Here is a 17,631-nt window from a genome sequence, read left to right on the forward strand (position 1 = left end):
TCCTGCCATGCGTTTTCCTTCTGCAGACGAGCTCACGGTGCAGAAGCAGTTGGGGGCCAGAGGATCTTCCCAGATCTTCCCGGACCAGGGCTCGAACCCATGTTCCCTGCATTGGCAGGTGGATTCTTGAACACTGCGCAACCAGGGAAGCCCTATTTATTTATTTATTTTGGCTGCGCCAAGTCTTAGTTGCGGCACACGGACTCTTCATTGCGGCACACGGGATCCTCAGTTGCAGCATGAGGGCTTCTTAGTTGTGGCATGCATGTGGGATCTAGTTCCCCGAGCAGGGATCGAACCCGGGTCCCCCACACTGGGAGCGTGGAGTCTTACCCACTGGACCACCAGAGAAGTCCCGTGCCTCAGCTTCTTTATCTGTGAATTGGGGGTGATGACAAGAGGAACCTAATCTCACAAGGTCATGGTGGGCAACCAGCCAGTTAATGAAGAGTTCCTAGCTCATTGTATTTGCTGTCTTATCCTTCATGCCCGAAGCGAGTCACAGCACCCCTTGGCACTGTGCCATGCCAGCTCCAAAGCTCTTCCTCATTTGCCTCCCACAACTCTTCATCATCCCGTTTCGTAGATGAGGAAACTGAGGCTTGCCAGCCCTCTGCGCTCCTCCCTCTGGGTCCAGAGCCCTTTCCCCCTCACCTGTTGGCCTGACTGCGCTGGGTGCCTGTGTCGGATTCAAAGCTGCAAGAGTCTCGGATCCCGCCCCAGGGAATTTGCAGATTGGATTGAGAGAACAACTGCTTAACTAAGGGGCTGTGTGCACTTCAGAAGAGCAGGAACTTGGTGGGCTGGGGTAGTCAGGGTTCACCTCTTGGCCCAGGAGGACCTGGAACTGAGACAATTTTTAATTGTTATAAAAAACACACAGCATAATATTCACCATCTTAGCCATTTTTAATATACAGTTCAGAGACATTAAACGCTCAAAATGTTGTGCAGCCATTCCCACCATCACCTCCGGGGTTTTCTCCTCTTGTAAAACTGAAACCGTCCCCTCTGAACAATAACCTAGTTCCTCCCTCCCCCAGCCCCTGGCACCCACTGTTTTACTTTCTGCCTCTAGGAACCTGACTCCTCTGGGTGCCTTGTATAAGTGCAATCACATATTAGTTGTCTTTTGGGGACTGGCTCATTTCACTCAGCACAATGTCCCCAGGGTTGTAGCACGGGCCACAATGTCCTTCCTTTTGAAAGCCGAAGGCTGTTCTGCCGTGTGGATCTCATCTCTCTTCTTTATCCACCATCCGTCGGTGGACATGGGCTGCTTCCACTTCCTGACCATTGTGAGTGATGCTGCTGTGAACATGGGTGTGCAAATATCTCTTCCAGGCCCTGCTTTCCCCTCTTTTGGGTATATACCCAGAAGTGGGATTGCTGAATCATCTCATACGTATTTTTAAACGGGCACGTGGGAGCACAGGGAAGGCTTTCAGACACAAACGAATCGTTATTAACTTTGTCCTGGTCAAGGAAAAATTCCATCAAAAAACAGTTTGTTTTGGGCTTCCCTGGTGGCGCAGTGGTTGGGAGTCCGCCTGCCGATGCAGGGGACACGGGTTCGTGCCCCGGTCTGGGAAGATCCCACATGCCGCGGAGCGGCTGGGCCCGTGAGCCATGGCCGCTGGGCCTGCGCGTCCGGAGCCTGTGCTCCGCAACGGGAGAGGCCACAGCAGTGAGAGGCCCGCGTACCGCAAAAAAAAAAAAAAAAAAAAAGTTTGTTTTAAGTACGGATGTGAAGGAGGCCCATACTGGCAATTCACTCTGAAGCTCTGCGGAGACCACGGTCTGGGGCAGGTGAGCTCCCCTGTGGGTGCGGATTTAGGAGAATGGGGATGGAGGCCGGAGAGAGTTTGGTCAAGGTTGTGGAGCGGGTGAAGCTGGGCTGAGGACAGGCCCTGCGGCGGCAGCAGTGAGCAGAGCATCAGCCCGGGCTGGGAGCTCGGGGGCGGTGGCCCGAGCCTGCGTCCTCAGTGGCTTTGTCGGACCCCGCCCATTCCAGCCAGGGCTCTCGTGCTCAGACAACGGCAGGAAACAACTGCCACCTCAGAATGGTAACTCGAGGAGAGTCTAATAAGGGGACGCTTGTAGAATGTGGGCAGAGTGTGGGGAACCACTGTACTTACGGCGAGTACCAGAGGAGCTGTCATCATCCCCAGGCCCGAAGGAGGGAGGATGGGAGCGGTCACTGCCGCCTGGAAACGGCTGGGGAGGGGGCTCCCTCCGGGGAGGCGTGACCGTGGTTTGAGGGCCTCGGCCAGCGCATCCCGAACTAGAGACCCCTCCTGGGGCTCCCGACCGTCTGAACCCTGCGGGCAGCGGAGGAGACCGGGAGCCCACAGCGGGTGGGGGGCGCTGCAGGGCGCAGGCTGGAGAAGACGAGGACCCACGGGGGCAGACGAAAGACTCCAGGGGCAGCAGGGCGAGAGGAGGCCCCACTTTTCATGCTGAGTTGAAGGCGTGTTCCGCTGGGCCGTGCCCACTCCAGGCCCCTCTGCCCCTGCAGACCCTGGTCTCCAGCGCGGCGAGCTGCTGCTGCATGGGGAGGGGGCACTTGGACTCTAAACCTCCGGCGAGTCCAGGGGCGTGCAAGCGGGGAGACGGGGCCGGCTACCTTGGCAGGAAACCCTGAGCCTCAGCGTATTCTGTTGAACAGAATAACCGCATTTTATCTGCGTTCTATATCCCTTCAAAAATATTTATTTTTAGTTTGGCTTTCTTGCTTACTCTGCACAATTCCAACAGCTTGTGGCCGAGGCGCTGTGGTCCCTGGAGACATGATGGGCCCTCCCTTCTCCGAGCCCTCACTCCTCCACCCCTGGTGATCCTGCCGGGGCGGTGGAGCCCTGTCGTTGGTCTCTGGATTATAGCCTGTGGATTATAGTCAGGGGCGCGCTCCGCAGCCCCCAGGGCCCCTGTGCTGCAAGGGCTCTGAGCCCGGATCGCTTCCTTGGGTTGTCAGATGTGAGATGGGCGTCTTGTGCTGGAGAAGGGGCTTGTGCGGGGGAGAGCCTAGATCGATGCAGGGACCCCCGCCAGCTTGGCCAGTCCCCTGAGGGGGCAGAGGATCAGCCGGGCCCAGCTTCGGGGATGAGTTTTTTTACATTGAAAAACTTCTTTTTATTATCACCTCTTTTCTTCAAGTCTGTTTATATTTCTGTTGATTTGCAATCAGTGTATACATCCGTTCTTTCACTTCTACGTATCAGAAAAGCTGTCCCACTCCCACCGTCTTGGTTAATGGCTGCAGTGTCACCGAGTCTAGGTGCCACGCTTGGATTTTCAGTGTTTTTCTTGGCCTGGTTGACGGGTTCACATGACGCTCTGCCTTCCTGCTGTCAGATGCTGCTGAGATGGGACGGAAGGAGCTGGCATGGGAGTGACACCCCGAGGGAGCCTCTCCTGGCCTTGGTTAGCACTGGGCACTCTTCATGGTGCTGCGTCCTCCCGACCCCTCCTGATGGCTGATCCGGTCTCGGGGGAAGCTCGTTGAGAATCCTCAGATATTTTATAAACATTTTGGGATTGGCAAAAAGCTGGGCTGTGTTTTGCCAAACACATTTGCCCTCGACTTTTTGTTTGTTTGTTTGTGGTACGTGGCCTCTCACTGTTGTGGCCTCTCCCGTTGCGGAGCACAGGCTCCGGACGCGCAGCGCAGGCTCAGCGGCCATGGCTCACGGGCCCAGCCGCTCTGTGGCATGTGGGATCTTCCCGGACCGGGGCACGAACCCGTGTCCCCTGCATCGGCAGGCAGACTCTCAACCACTGCGCCACCAGGGAAGCCCTGCCCTCGACTTTTAAACTGATGCGCACTTTGAGGGAAACAGTCTGCAACCTCTTCCCGTGTTTACTTAATTTACGCAAATGTTGTTTTCCTAGAGGCCTGGTATGTGCTATCCAAGAAGACGGGAAAACGTTTCTTTCTTACTTTAAAAAAAAATTGTTTCTTAGAACTCAGGAAGTTGGGTTCTTCCAAGAGAAACTAAGCTTGACCCCAGGGCCAAAAAAAAAAAAAAGTAAGTGTGAATCAGCTTGAAACTACCCAGGAGATTCTAAATCCCCGTCTACAAGATAGCAGACATCTAGATGAAATTTTAAAATCTGATCGAAATCCTTATAGTAATAAATATGACGCTCCCATGTGTTATTATTTGAATTCTTCAGTCTCCTCGTCTGTGAAGTGGCTCTTAGGTCTAACATTCCTCTGCTTCCGTTGATTTTCTGGTCCCTGAATTCTTCTCCAGTAGAGTCAGCTTCAGTTTGCTGTTGGAAGTGCTTATATCCGAGATGGAAACACTTTTACCTGAAAAACAGGCCCTACTGTGTCCAAGGATGGAGGATTCCTGGGCTGCTTAATAATGGTCGAGTGGTAAACATCGACCCCACAGCCAGGGTGAGAGTCAAAAGATCTGACAACTGCCCCGTAAGAGGATGACCAGGTGCACTTGGCCGAGACCCCAGACTGCGGGGCCCTCCCTACCTCCCAGACCTCCACCCTCACTGTGTCTACTCAATCCATCGTTTCTGCCAAATGCCTGAATTCTGGCCCCAGGGGCCCCTCCTGCTTTGGTGTGTGCTAGCTTCTCTCCCAGATGCTCTTCCTCTTCTCCCGACAGACACGGGTACTGCGTAGACCCTTCCTTGCCTGCCACACCCAGGCTTCTGCTCTGTCGACCCTCGTCACGCTCTGTCCCAGCACGTATCAAGCTCGACTGACTGTCCCTCCTTCTGGGCTGGCTGCTCTGTTTGAAGGCAGGGAATGTGTTTTAATTATGTCTGTTTCTGTATTTGTGTCCTGCAGCTGCTGTGACCGGTGATCACACTGGGTTTCCTTAAAACAAGTTTATTCCGGCACAAGTCTGGAGGCCAGAAGTCCAAAATCAGTGTCACTGGGATGAAATCAAGGGGTTGGCAGGGCTGGGTTCCTTCTGCAACCTGTAGGGGAGAATGCCGTTGCCTTTCCAGCTTCTGATGGCTGCTGCACCCCTTGGCTTGTGGCCGCATCACTTCCATCTTCAGGGCCAGCACCTGCAAATCTCTGCTCTCTCTTCACGGTGCCTTCTCTGTGTCCTCAGATCTCCCTCTGCCTCCTCTATGTGTGTATTTATTTATTTGGCTGTGCCGAGTCTTAGGTGTGGCATGAGGGATCTTTAGTTGCAGCATGTGGGCTCTTAGTTGCGACATGCAGGATCCAGTTCCCTGACCAGGGGTCGAACCTGGGCCCCCTGCATTGGGAACATGGAGTCTTAACCACTGGACCACGAGGGAAGTCCCTCTGCCTCCTTCTTACAAGGATGCTTGTGATGGCGTGTAGGGCCCACCCTGATATCCAGGACAATCTCCCCGTCTCAAGATCCTTAATTAATTGCATCTATAAATGTGTCTTCTTCCAAGAAAGGTAACATTTCTAGGTTCCAGCAATTAGGACCTGCTCTCTTCGGGGCCAGAATTCTGCCTACCACAGTGTCTGTCCCCAAATGTAAGAACAGCTCACGCCTAGCGTTTACACAGCCGGCACAGGAACACCGTGAGATAGGCATTGTCACTCTCCCCATTTCAGGTGAGGAAATCGAGGCACAGAGAGGTGAAATAAGTTGCCCATGGGCAGCCAGTAGCAGCACCAGGCTTCTAGCCCAGGCATTCTGGTTCCGAAGACCATGCCCTTGGCCTCTGTACTTCCTGCGTCTGTAACATGGGGTTTGTTGAATGACGGAGTGAATACAAGTAGCTGAAAAGTTTGAAGAAGCCTAAAAGGAGACGACTAAGAAGGGGGAGGGAAGGAGAGGAGGGAGGAAGGATTCCAGGGCAGGCTAAGTGCCCCCTGAATTGCTCCTGGCCCCCACGATTCCTGAGATTCTCCCAGACTTAAAGCATCATTTCAACACGCTAGTCGCTACTGGACTTGCTGCAAACACTCGCCGCCCCCTGCTTTCTTCTCTTCCTCCCCATCTCAAACATTCTCAGAGAAAAACGGGAGCTGGCATGCCCTGCTGTGCTCACATCTCCCCCGCTCATCTGCAGGGCACGAAAGCTATGTGACCTTCTGCCAGCTGGAGGACGAAGCCGCCTTCACGTGCAGTGCTGACTGCACCATCAGGAAGTGGGACGTGCTGACCGGGCAGTGTCTGCAGGTGTTCCGGGGACACACGTCCATTGTGAACAGGTCGGTGTGCCTGCCAGGCGGGGAGGACTCGGCCTCTCCTCATGGTACCCGGCCGAGTCCCAGGGGACAGAGATGTAGGCTGTGGGGCCCCTGCCCTGGAGGAACTTAGCTTCCCTGGGGAACACGTGTGGACATGTGGGGAGGTGGTCCAGAGCAACAGCAGTGGAAGGACAGCAGTGTCCCCAGCACAGCAAGCGCTAACTGCCCAGGGCTGCAGGCTGGGGGGCTGGGAGGCGGAGGTGGGGCAGGGAGGCACTACCAACACTTAGACCAGAGCCTGAAAGCCCTCCCATGGCCCTGGCAGCAGAGCTGCCCCCAGCTGGGTGCAGGGAAAGGGATTGCAGGCTACAGCTCCCACCGAGGGAACAAATTCCACAGGAAATGGCTTAATTGGTACCTGATGGTGGACTGGGGGCTCGGAGGAGGGGCAGAATGGGGATTGTTCTGAAGAGGGAGTCGAGGGTGTTTTTAAACCTCTCCTTTCCATGTTGCTGTTGAAGATATCCCAGACCTTCCTTCTCATGGAGGTTTGAATTTTTGCAAAAATGTATTGAGTTTGGGTCTGAGCTGAGCCATGGAAATTCCTTGGTGATCAGATCAATTGGACACTATCTCTGCAACTTGGGGCCCGTCGCAAACTCCCGAGGGAGTGTCCGGTATGAGCAGGAGTCTGGGCACCGGGGCCCTCGTGACCTCACTGACCAGGAAGGGCAGCTGCCTGGGCAGCGAACTAAGCAGGGAAAGGGCCCAGTGCAGGCGGGCATTTGGGGGGGTGGGGGGCAGGGACGGAAGGATGTTCTCAGCCAGAGGGGATGCTGGCAGCGTGAGCTTTGTGGAGCCTGGGTCCAGGTGGGACCCGTCCGGCCTAATGTTCCAGCGCACGGTGGGTGGAAGCGGTGGGTCAGCCCGATCATTAACTGCCCGGAGTACCAGCTGCCTGTAGACGGAACGGTGCTCCCACAGGGCGGGAACAGGGGAGCATCGCTGAGCAGAGAGGCACAAGGCTCGTGTTGGCTCGATGGTTCTGAGTGGGGAAGGACCCCAGTGGGGACCCCATAGAGCTCTGCCCCAGCCCCCGCCTCCTGCAGCTGAGCTTTTATCCCACCTACACCCCTTAGATAGAGCAGGCGAGGCCCGGGGTCCTGGGAGACCAGCCAGCACCACGCAGGCCGGGGCGGAGGAGGGCTGGAACTGGGACCCGTATTTCAGCTCTTGCTGGCCTCTTCCACACTCTTTCTTGAGAAAGAAGTTTGTGACTGAGGAGAAGTGTGGGCCTGGGGCGCCTCCTCTAGTGAGGCTGTGAGTGGCTGGAAGGGCTGACAGAGGATGGGGTGGGTGGGAGAAAGCCACGTCTCAGGTGACCAGCCGGCCCTCCGGTTGTACCTGGAAACGAATCAGTGGCTCCTCAAAAGGAAATCTGGACAATTAAGGCCGGAAATGATGCTCTGCCGGGTGTAGACGCTCCCAAGTGCACACATGTTCACGCACATGTACACATATGCACACACACACACGCACACACACACTCTTTTGAGCAGTTGGCTGTTCTAAACATCTCTGGGTGCATATCTGCATTATTAAGTAACTGCTCACAAATGCGTGATGGCCCTGAGGTGAGAACAGGGCTACAGTTCTCGTGTTTTCAGAGCCGGGCCAGGTGTGTGAGCTTCTGGGGGCACCGGCCCGGCCCGGCGTCCCTGCCGTCACAGGCCACACCCGGCAGGACTCGGGCCACCAGAACATCACCCGAGGCACCACGTCGTCACTTTCCTTTAGAAACACACATGTGGTGAAGACCGTACCTCCTGGCATTAGGGAAGAAGCCATCAGTAGAAAGTGTGCTTTTCTTGTGCTGCATCCTTAATGACTTGTGGGAAGTGAGAACCGCCCAGAGGTGAGAGGCCGCGGAAGGAAGGTCTGCTCTGTTCCGTGTCCATCTTTCCTCCTGCCCGTGCTAGGCTCCCAGGCAAGACCTTTTAAAAGAAGGGTGCCTCTGAGACTGAGATGGGGGTCCTGACCCCTCTGTGGCCACACAGAGGACACGCCCCATTCCAGGTTCAGGCCGCAGCCCTATGGGGGTGGTGTGTAAATTCGGGTCCACCCTCATGCCCTTTGAAGTTATACACAGAGTTCTATGCTAGAGACAGATGTGTATTTTCTGCAGAGAAAGTCTTAGCATACATCAAATGAATAGTTACTGTTTGGCAGGCTCTGCTCCCCCCCCCGCCCCCCCGTGGGCTCTCCTGGCTCCCTCACTGTTCCCCTGCTGCAGGGGGCCTCAGATTCCTCAGCCTTGAGATTTTCTCAGACTCTGGGCTCCCAGTCACTGGGGACCATTCATTCTTCTCACCCATCACCTGGGCTCATTGAACACGTAAGACGCCAGCCTGCCGGGCAGCCCTGTGCGCTCTGACCCCTGACCCTTCCCCTCTTGCCACCAGGATCCTGGTCGCCAACAACCAGCTCTTCAGCAGCTCCTACGACCGGACAGCTCGAGCCTGGAGTGTGGACAAGGGGCAGGTGGCCCGGGAGTTCCGGGGCCACCGCAACTGTGTGCTGACTCTAGCCTACTCTGCCCCCCAGGACCTCCCTGGGGCTCCGTGCACGGAGGAGGCCGTGGCCAGGGGGCTCCTGGTGACGGGCAGCACGGATGGCACGGCTAAGGTCTGGCAGGTGGCCAGCGGCTGCTGCCACCAGACACTGCGGGGCCACACAGGTGCCGTGCTCTGCCTGGTGCTGGCCACGCCTGGCCACACGGCCTTCACTGGAAGCACAGATGCCACTGTCCGAGCCTGGGACATCCTGAGTGGGCAGCAGCTGCGTGTGTTCCAGGAGCACCAGGGCTCCGTCATCTGTCTGGAGGTGAGGCCGGCCTGGCTGCCAGGGAGGCCCCTGGCTCCTCCTCTGAGCTGCCGCCCCACCCAGGGTACCAGTCAGCTCAGGCTGTGGAACAAAGTACCACTGACTGGGCAGCTTAAACAGCAGAGATTGATTGGCTCACAGCTCTGGAGGCCGGAAGTCCGAGATCAAGGTGTCAGCAGGGTTGGTTTCCTCTGAGGCCTCTCCCCTCGGCTGGTAGATGGCCATTCCCCTGGTGTCCTCACACCGTCTTCCCTCTGCTTCCAGATTCCCTCTTCTCGTAAGGACTCCAGTCATACTGGATGAGGTTCCACTCTAATGCCCTCATTTTAACTGAATTACGTCCTTAAAGGCCCTATTTCCAAATACAGTCACATTCACAGATACCAGGGGTAGGGCTGTTGCTAACACATGAATTTTGGTTTCCGTCCATGTGAAGTGAGGATTACGTCTACGCACAAACCGTGGTCCATAATTCCTAAATCCAAAAGTTGAAAAAAAAGGAAGGTTTTTTCTTAGGCTTGGCATCAAAACTCATTTTGATATGAGGCTGGTTGTAGTTAAGTTTAATCTCACTTCCTGGGACTACGTGTACCTTTGCTGTGGAAACACGAGTGTGTTCCTCAAATCCAAAAACTCCCGAAACACATTGGCCGAGGTTTGGATTAGGGATTACGGGCATGGAGCTGTGCCCGCCCCGGGTTGTCGTGAGGATTTAGTGAGTTGACAGCGGACGCAGCGCCTGCCGCAGAGCCTGTTCTTGACGCCCGTCAGCCTGTGATACTGTTGCTATGAAGCCTGTGTTGCTATGAGGATGTGTGGCCTGCACTTGGCGGGCATGTCTGCAGCATACGGTCCCTCCCTCTATCTAGATATTAGGGTCTGGATGTTCCTGGCCCGGGTCGTGGCCACAGCCCTTTCCCTTCTCCAGGCCAGTTCCCACACCCGAGGTGAGCAGGTTGGAGTGCAGTGCTCAGAGGCACCAAGCCTCTGGGGAGCCACCGATGAAGCGATGGGGGTGGCCTCAAGGTGACAGGAAGCAGTGTGTGGCAGTCCCCTGGAGAGCCAGGCCAGGAGGCCCGTTTTGGGTTCTCGAGGTGAAGGGCAGCCCTAGGGCCCCAGGACCAGTGGAGTAGAGAAGGGCTCCACTTTGCTTAGACAGAATCATCTCTGGCCCCTGGTGAACAGCAGAGGGCCCATGTTTGGTTGGATAAATTGCCTTTTTCTAGTGATGGGGGCAGGGCGGGGGACTGGTTGTTACTGAGCTAAGAGTTGGCCACCTGTTTTCTTTTTCTTTTTTTTTTTTAACTTTGATTTTTTAATTTTTATTGGAGTAGAGTTGATTTACAATATTGTGTTAGTTTCAGGTGTGCAGCAAAGTGAATCAGTTATGCATACACATATATCCACTCTCTTTTAGGTTCTTTTCCCATCTAGGCCGTTACAGAGTACTGAGTAGAGTTCCCTGTGCTCTCCAGCGGTCCCTAAGCCACCCGGTATCTGATCCCGGGATTTGGGGAGGCGAAGGGAGGACCGGCAGGCACCTGGGAGGCAGCACCGTGTGTGATGGGGAGAGGTGTGCAGGGGGCAGTGGGGATGCGTCCTGGGCGGGGCATGGAGGGACGGGCTCTGGGTTCCTGAGGGCGCGTGGGGTCTCTGGGCTCAGTCTCCTGGTACCGCCCAGGGGCAAGTCCGTCTCCCATGTTGGAGTCAGCCTGCAGGGCGTGGAGCCCGGCGTCGCGCACAGCAGTGGAAGTGAATGTGCCCGGGAGCAGAGCTGGTGGGAGCCCTGCAGGCTCTGCAGGAGGGTACTCAGGAGACCGTGAGCAGCTCGAAGGCCAGGCCAGCTCGTAGTGTGGGGTGCCGCTGGGGTGGGGTGGGGAGCTCCCAGAGTGAAGTCAGTGTTGTTCCCATGAGCACACACCGGGGTCTGTCCCGGATGGGTCCCAGGCGGGGGTGGGGGGTGGGCGTGGGGGGAGGGCCCTGCTGGGTGGTGGGATGGGGTCGGGGCGGGGTGAGGGTGGGCACAGTGCAGTGTGTGGAGGCCCCTGGGGTCAGAGTTGGAAGGAGGCAGGGCCCGCGCTGTCGGCTTGGGCGGGGAGGGTCACCCCCAGCATCAGGAGCAGCGGGCCCCCTGTAGAGGCCGGTTCTAGCGCAGAGCCTGAAGGGACAGGCACAAAGGCAGCACACGCGCTGACGCCACGGCAGCAGTGGCACTTGCCTCAGGAAACACGCGGTTATTTGGTTTGTTGGTTAGTTACTTCATTAGCTGTTAAGTCACAGCCTGCTTCGCCCCACGGCGGGACTGAGGCAGAAAAGCCCCCATTTTTCAGAGTAGTTGGGGGATAAGATTCTGCTCGATGAGGTCCAGGGCCACCATCTCCACAGTAGATGGCCTGGCGCCTTCCCGAGAAACGGAGGACCTGCCGACTCCCGGCTGTCCAGGCTTCCTTTGCTTTAATATGACGTCCCCTCAGACGTCCCCTGTAGCTTGGATGCTGTATCGTCGCGTCTCCCTGCTGTGTTTCCCCGGTACAAACTCAGATCTAGGTTACCGCGACTTGGGAGACGCATATGCGGGTGACCTTTGGGTGTGCTGGCCTTGCCTGCTTTCCAGGGTCCCTCCCTCTCCCCACCGTGGGGTCGGGGAAGACCCTTCCCCCCTCCATCTGCCTCTTTAATAGGAGGACTTCCCCATGTCCCCGCTGCCATCAGAAACTTGCAGGGCCACCTGCCAGTCTCGGCCCCAGCCCGTGAGACCCTAGCCATGTAGGGCCGTCCCTGGGACCCTGCTGTCACCGCTGGGCGCCACCCCCCGCCCCTGCTCGCCTTACCTTCTCCAAATAGGTGACCCTCGGTTCACGTCTGCACGTGTTTCCTTCCTCTGTCCTTTTCCTGCACGTCCACGTGCAGGTTGAGCCACCTAAGCCAGGGAAGGATCTCTCCTTGGGGACCTCCCAGAATTCCGACCCCCCCCCCAGCTGGGCGAGCGGTGGGCTGCCTTCCCAGACGCCCTGCAGAGGCAGGCAGGGTTCCCGGGGGTCTGGAGACCCGGGATGGTTCTGTGAGCCCTGCGGCCTGGCCTCTGGCATTGTTTAGGGAGGAAGCGCTCGTGCCGGCAGGTGGAGAGCGAGGGAGTTGTCATCCGTGGTTTCCCGTTAGGCTGAGTGTGAGGTGTCCGCTGGGATCCCGGGGGCCTGTTGCATGGAGCTGTGGTGTTTAAACCGTCCCTGGGAGACAGGTCAGGCCCTTTTGTGTGTTGAGATAAACTTGGGGGCCACCTTTTCAGAGGCTGGGGAGAAGAGAGGAAGCTCACAGAGCTATGCAGCCTCCTATGCCCGTCTCTGAACCATCGGCCCACTGCAGCATCCTACCTCCTCCTTGCAGGCCTGCGGCCCACTCTGAACTTTCCGGGAGCTGAGGCGAGGCCCAAGAAATCGGCCAAGCCCTGGGGGGCCTCTGCCTTTCCTCTTCACTGTGGGATGTGTATCCAGGTTCAAGCACGTGAACCCCAGAGGGTTCCAGAAGCCAGGTGGGGGCAGAGCAGGAGTGCACAGGCCTCCTACGGAGAAGGTAGGCCAGAGCAGAGGTGAGGGCTCACTTCCAAGTAACAAACTCAAGGTCAAGCCCGCTGACCGCCGAGGGGGACCGCTCCTTTACCCCTGCTCTTTGGAGGGGCTCCAAGGTCTAGGCTCAACCGGGGGGTCCTTGTGAAGAAGGAGAAAGTGGAGACTCTTTCCTGTCCCTTCATATTTTTTAATTTTTAGTTATGAAACATTTCAAACAAAGTATAGCAAACGGGAAAAGGGACACCTATGTACCCACCTTTGAAATGAGATATTGAAATAAACATTTCCAGTACAGCCAGAGAGGAACAGGAAAGGCTCTGCCAGGTGTGGGGCAGCCCAAGGGCTCGGGGCATGCACCTGCCCATCTGCAGTGTCGTCAGGCCCTCCGTTCTTTTCCTACAAAACACTGTCCTGCCAAAGCCTGAGGGGCTGGAGCAGAGGTCGCTGTTGCCTTTTAGGGATGTGTACCGGCTCCCGGGTTAGATCAGGCTGTGTGTATTATTGAACTTATCCTCACGGCCACCTGTAAGGGTGATTATTTTTTCTCATTTTGTACATGAGAAGACAGAGGCTCAGAGTGGGCAAGCAATTTGCCCAGGGTCTCACAGCTGGTAAAGGGCAGAGACAGGATTTGAACCCAGGACTGAGCATGCAACCTGTGCTTTTAACAAGCAGCTTTCATAAGGTGTGTCTGGGCCCATACCGTGCTGGAGTCGGGGAGCCTCTTCCGACAGGAGGCTGAGTGCCCGGAGCCTGGCTGTGCTCTGCACCCGGCCCTCTGCTCACCACGTGGCCCAGCTGCTTCTTTCCCGGTGCCCTGTGCGTGGCCTGTCGTGAGCGGAGGGGAGGGCGAGGCCGCGCCCCTGGGGCCACAGCAGCAGAGCCTCAGGCCTGCCCTCTGCTTGGGTGGGTCACACGCAGGGAGATGGCCCATAAGCCCTGTCCCGTCCTCTCGGAGCTGCCTTGGCTGCTGGGAGGGAGTTCCGCTGGACCGGCCTTTGTGACTTGCCCTGTCAGGGTCTGTCCTGCTTTCCCCATCTGCCTTGAGCCTCTCTGGTCTCCGCGGGCTGCCCTACTGCTCCCCGCGGGTGTCCTTTCAGGAAACCAGCCAAAGCACGCAGTGAGGCGTCCGCCCGCTTATCAGCCTCGGGGCTCAGGATCTGTGCTTTGAAAGTGTGCTGCTTTTTAAGCACGTGCGCCAGGCCCTGCGTCGGGACACCCGCTATGCACAGGAGGCGTCTTCTCTTTGTCTCGGCCGCTGTGGACGCTCAGTGCCTCCTTCACGGGGCGGGGCAGACAGAGCTGCAGAGGCCGAGTGGCCTAGATGTGCCACTGGGTCTCCATCTCACAGGCTGCCCGTACCCACTCCCCTTATTATAGGTCTGGGAGCCTCAGTGGGTCGTTTGGAGAGTGTGGTCCCTGGAGGTCTGGGGCTGCCTCTGGGAGTGACACTTGGTGGGGGGACAGTCGAAACACTGGGGGCCAGTGGCAGTCGGCCTCGGGGGCAGGATGCAGACAGTGCTGGGCAGCATGAGGAGGGGTCCTGGAGGGTGGCTTTCCCGCAGAAGATGAGGGGGGATCAGCACAGAGAGGATTTGTAAAGGGGAGCACAGTGTGTGTGCAGGGATCTCAGGGCACAGCGAGGACACGTGTGTACCTGGGGAAGCCGGGCCACATTCAGGCTCCAGGCACAGGGCTGACGGGGGCGCCCCGAAGGCCGAGAGCAGGTGGGGTTGCCAGGCAGGTCCCCCTGCCCTTCTCGACGGTGGTGCAGACGGAGGGAGGACTGGGCGATGTTATGCAGGAGCCCTCGGGTGTGCAGACATCGCACGCGGCCCTGTCCTCGGGGAGTGGACCGCCAGCGGGAGAGGCCAGAAGCCAGGCTCCATTGGCTGGGCCAGTCGTAACCCCAGTAGGACCGGAGGGCGGGGCCTGAGAGACGCAGGCCAGGCCTGTCGCCCACTTGGTCCGCCCTCAGCCTCTGCCTCCAAGAGGTATACGTGTCCCTCGAGATTCCACCCCCTCTGCCATAGCGATTGGCCCAAGGCCAAGTTTGACCTGTGCTGTGGCTGTGGGGTGGAAAGATGCACTGGGCCAGAGGCCTATTCTCCGGGATTTAAACTGGGAAGTAATATGGGGAAACTGAGTCAGCTGTGGGAATTGGAGTGGAAAGTGGCCAAGATGGGTAGGTAGTGTGTGCTCGAGCTAGGAGGACTCGGGATGAGTTAAGGATGCCCATTCCAGGGGCTTCCCTGGCGGTCCAGGGGTTAGGACTCTGCACTTCCACTGCAGGGGGCACGGGTTCGATCCCTGGTCGGGGAACTAAGATCCCGCAAAACAAACTAGGCCTGCCGCCTGCTGCCCCTGGGAGAAGGACCTCATCTTTCCTAAGCCTCCAGCAGCCCCTGGGCCCCAGCGGCGTCCTGGATGGCTGTCTCGGGGGCTTGTAGCCTGCCCTCCTCTTCCTGGGCCCTGCAAAGTGGGAGAAGGCCTGGTGCTGTCAGCCAGCTAATGGCAGCTGAGTACCCCACTCCGCCAGCCTTCGGTTCTCGTCCGTGTCTCCGATAACCAGAGGTGCTGTGCTGGTCGGGAGCTCTCTGGGCTGCGTGCTGTTTGCTGTAGGGAAATTTGCAGTATTATTTCAGTTGTCTTTGGGCCTCCCTCACGCTAGTACCCTGTTCCTCTTGGCAGGGGTGCTCCTGGGAGGGGGACTTCCTCATGCCCTTCCTTTGTCTCCCAGCCCCTTTCCTAACCTCCTGCAACGCCAAGAAGGGGTGTGAATGCCACTCCAGCTGGCAGCGGCGAGCGGGAAGTGGGGGAACCTGTGTCCAGGGGCAGGGGGCAGGACCCCATGATGGCCCCTGGGTGTCCAGCTCCGGTCCCAGCAGAGGGCCACCCTACACACACCACGGTCAGTCAGGTTACGTCTAGAGCTTTCTCCTATCTCCCTTCCCCAAGCAGAAGTCCAGTGTGAAAGCCCTGCCCTGGGTGCCCTTTTCTCAGCTGGAACAGTACAGCTGGGAACCGAAGTAGCTACAGGTGGAGTCACATTGACCTTCCCGGGGCCAAGCTGTAGGAAACTGCTGAAGAGAGACCCCTGGCAGTAGCAGCAGCAGTGCTGGCCGACACTTTCCGGTCCTTGCTCTTAGGGTGCTGAGCGCTGTACGGTCGTGTCTGAGCAGCACGGAAGGGTCTGGCGTGATCCTTGTCTGCGGGTGAAGCCGCTGAGAGCGAGTCACTGACTTGACCAAGGGCCAGTCAGGATCTGAAGCCGGGTCTGCCTGAGCTACACGGCCCTGAGGGGAAGAGAGGAGCATCGTGACCTTGGGTGCTGGAGTGGGTAGTGGTGGGGGGCGACCCAGGGGCAGGGGCATTTCTGGCTTGTCCACAGTGTCTCCACTGAGACCTGCACGTGCCCCTCGCCACGTTCCACAGAGAGAGGTTTGGAGGGGCTTCCGGGGTGCCCCCTACGGTCAGCGGTACCCGTGTCCGGTGCCGACCCTCCCTTCCGCCCCCCCCCCCCCCCGCAGCTGGTGAACCGGCACGTGTACTCGGGCAGCGCCGACAGGACGGTCAAGTGCTGGCTGGCAGACACGGGCGAGCGTGTGCGCACGTTCGCGGCCCACAGACACAGCGTGAGCGCCCTCAAGTACCACGCGGGCACCTGTAAGTGACCCCGCCCTCCCCGTAGCCCCAGCCTGCCTGTCCCCTTCACGCCCCGCCCCGCCGCATATCCGCTCTCGCCCAGACCTCTCTGCACTCTTCCCTCTTTGAGCCTCAGCTGCCACTCAGTTTGGTCAGCGGCCAAGGGCGGCGGCTGTGGCCCCTCAGTGCACGTGTTTGTTCCTCCAGCAAAAGAAGTTCCAAATAAGGGTGTTGGGGCTCCTTCCCACCTTCACCCCGCTAGGACGTGCAGCGACCTGCTTGTTCAGAGGACCTCAGGTCAAGAGCAGGTCTCAAGGACACATTCTAATTCTCGAGACAGTTACACCACTTAACTCCAGTCAGACTTGAGGGCCGCATGGGTTTGGCTTCACTCGGCATTAGGTTTGACTACAGATAAGAGAAAGTCCAGATGACGGATTTATATGAGATAGTGGTTTATTTTTCTCTGAGGTAGAAGAATTTCAGAGGCTGGCGGTCTAGGCTGGAACGGATGGCTCCACAAAGTTGTTAGACACCCAGGTTCCTTTTTTCACTTCACTTCATCATCCTTAGCATGTATCGGCCATCTTTAAGGGGGGGCCTCATGGTTCAAGATAGCTGCTGGAGCTCCAGCCATCATACGTTTTAGGCAGGAAGAAGAGGAGGGAAGGGCAAAAGGTTGTGTCTCCTAGATGAGTAGGCCCCTTTAAAGATCCTTCCTGGAGACTCCACCCAAAGACTTCTGCATACATTTCTCTGACCACTGCCTGCAAAAGAGAATAATAAAAACCCTTATCTGGGGATACTGCCACCAGGATTAATCAGGGTTATTTTGGAAAGAAAGAAGGGCAGTGTGGCTTACTGGGTAGTCAGCAAGCTCTCTGTCCCACAGGTCTCAAACTGTCACACATCTGGGCTTTCCTGGCTCTGTCCAACTAGCCAGTTGTTTACACCCCAGACACATGCAGAAGACAGGCACTGTTCTGGGGAAGCAAAACCCACAACCTCACCACACCTACATGGGAGTGGGGCTCCCAGGTTCCTGGACATCTCTTTCCTAAAACGATCCCCAATGTTATATTTTGCCATCAGCGTCCTCTCTCTCTCTCTCTCTCTCTCTCTCTCTCTCTCTCTCTCTCTCTCTCTCTCTCTCTCACACACACACACACACACACACACACACACACACAGACACACACACCTGCAGCAGGAAGCCAGCCCCCCTAGGCGAAGCTGAGCCTGAGAACCATCTTCCTAGCACAGCAGTGAGGGAGCAGACTGGGGTGGGGGAGGAGCCACAGTGGAAAATTCAAGTTGACTTCACAGCACAGGTGTTAGATGAAGATAGAATGGATTTCCGAAAATAGAGCATGAGATGCCCTC

At 57.3% G+C, this 17,631-nt stretch overlaps 1 protein-coding gene across 7 annotated transcripts in view; it reads left to right on the plus strand.

Annotated features, from left to right (window-relative positions):
* Nucleotides 1-17,631, plus strand: part of WDR86 (WD repeat domain 86) — a 91,348-nt gene that overhangs the window by 5,078 nt on the left and 68,639 nt on the right. For all 7 annotated transcript variants that reach the window (XR_009565236.1, XM_060305112.1, XM_060305113.2 and 4 more), the window contains exons 3-5: nt 6,034-6,175; nt 8,617-9,037; nt 16,134-16,269. Coding sequence is in view for 6 of the 7 variants with exons in the window: in XM_060305112.1 (XP_060161095.1) it covers nt 6,034-6,175; nt 8,617-9,037; nt 16,134-16,269 (699 nt within the window). In the remaining variant the exon portion in view is untranslated. The remainder of the gene's footprint in view (nt 1-6,033; nt 6,176-8,616; nt 9,038-16,133; nt 16,270-17,631) is intronic.

The sequence above is a fragment of the Globicephala melas genome, chromosome 9, assembly GCF_963455315.2.
Source record: "Globicephala melas chromosome 9, mGloMel1.2, whole genome shotgun sequence".
NCBI classification, from domain to species: Eukaryota; Metazoa; Chordata; class Mammalia; order Artiodactyla; family Delphinidae; genus Globicephala; species Globicephala melas.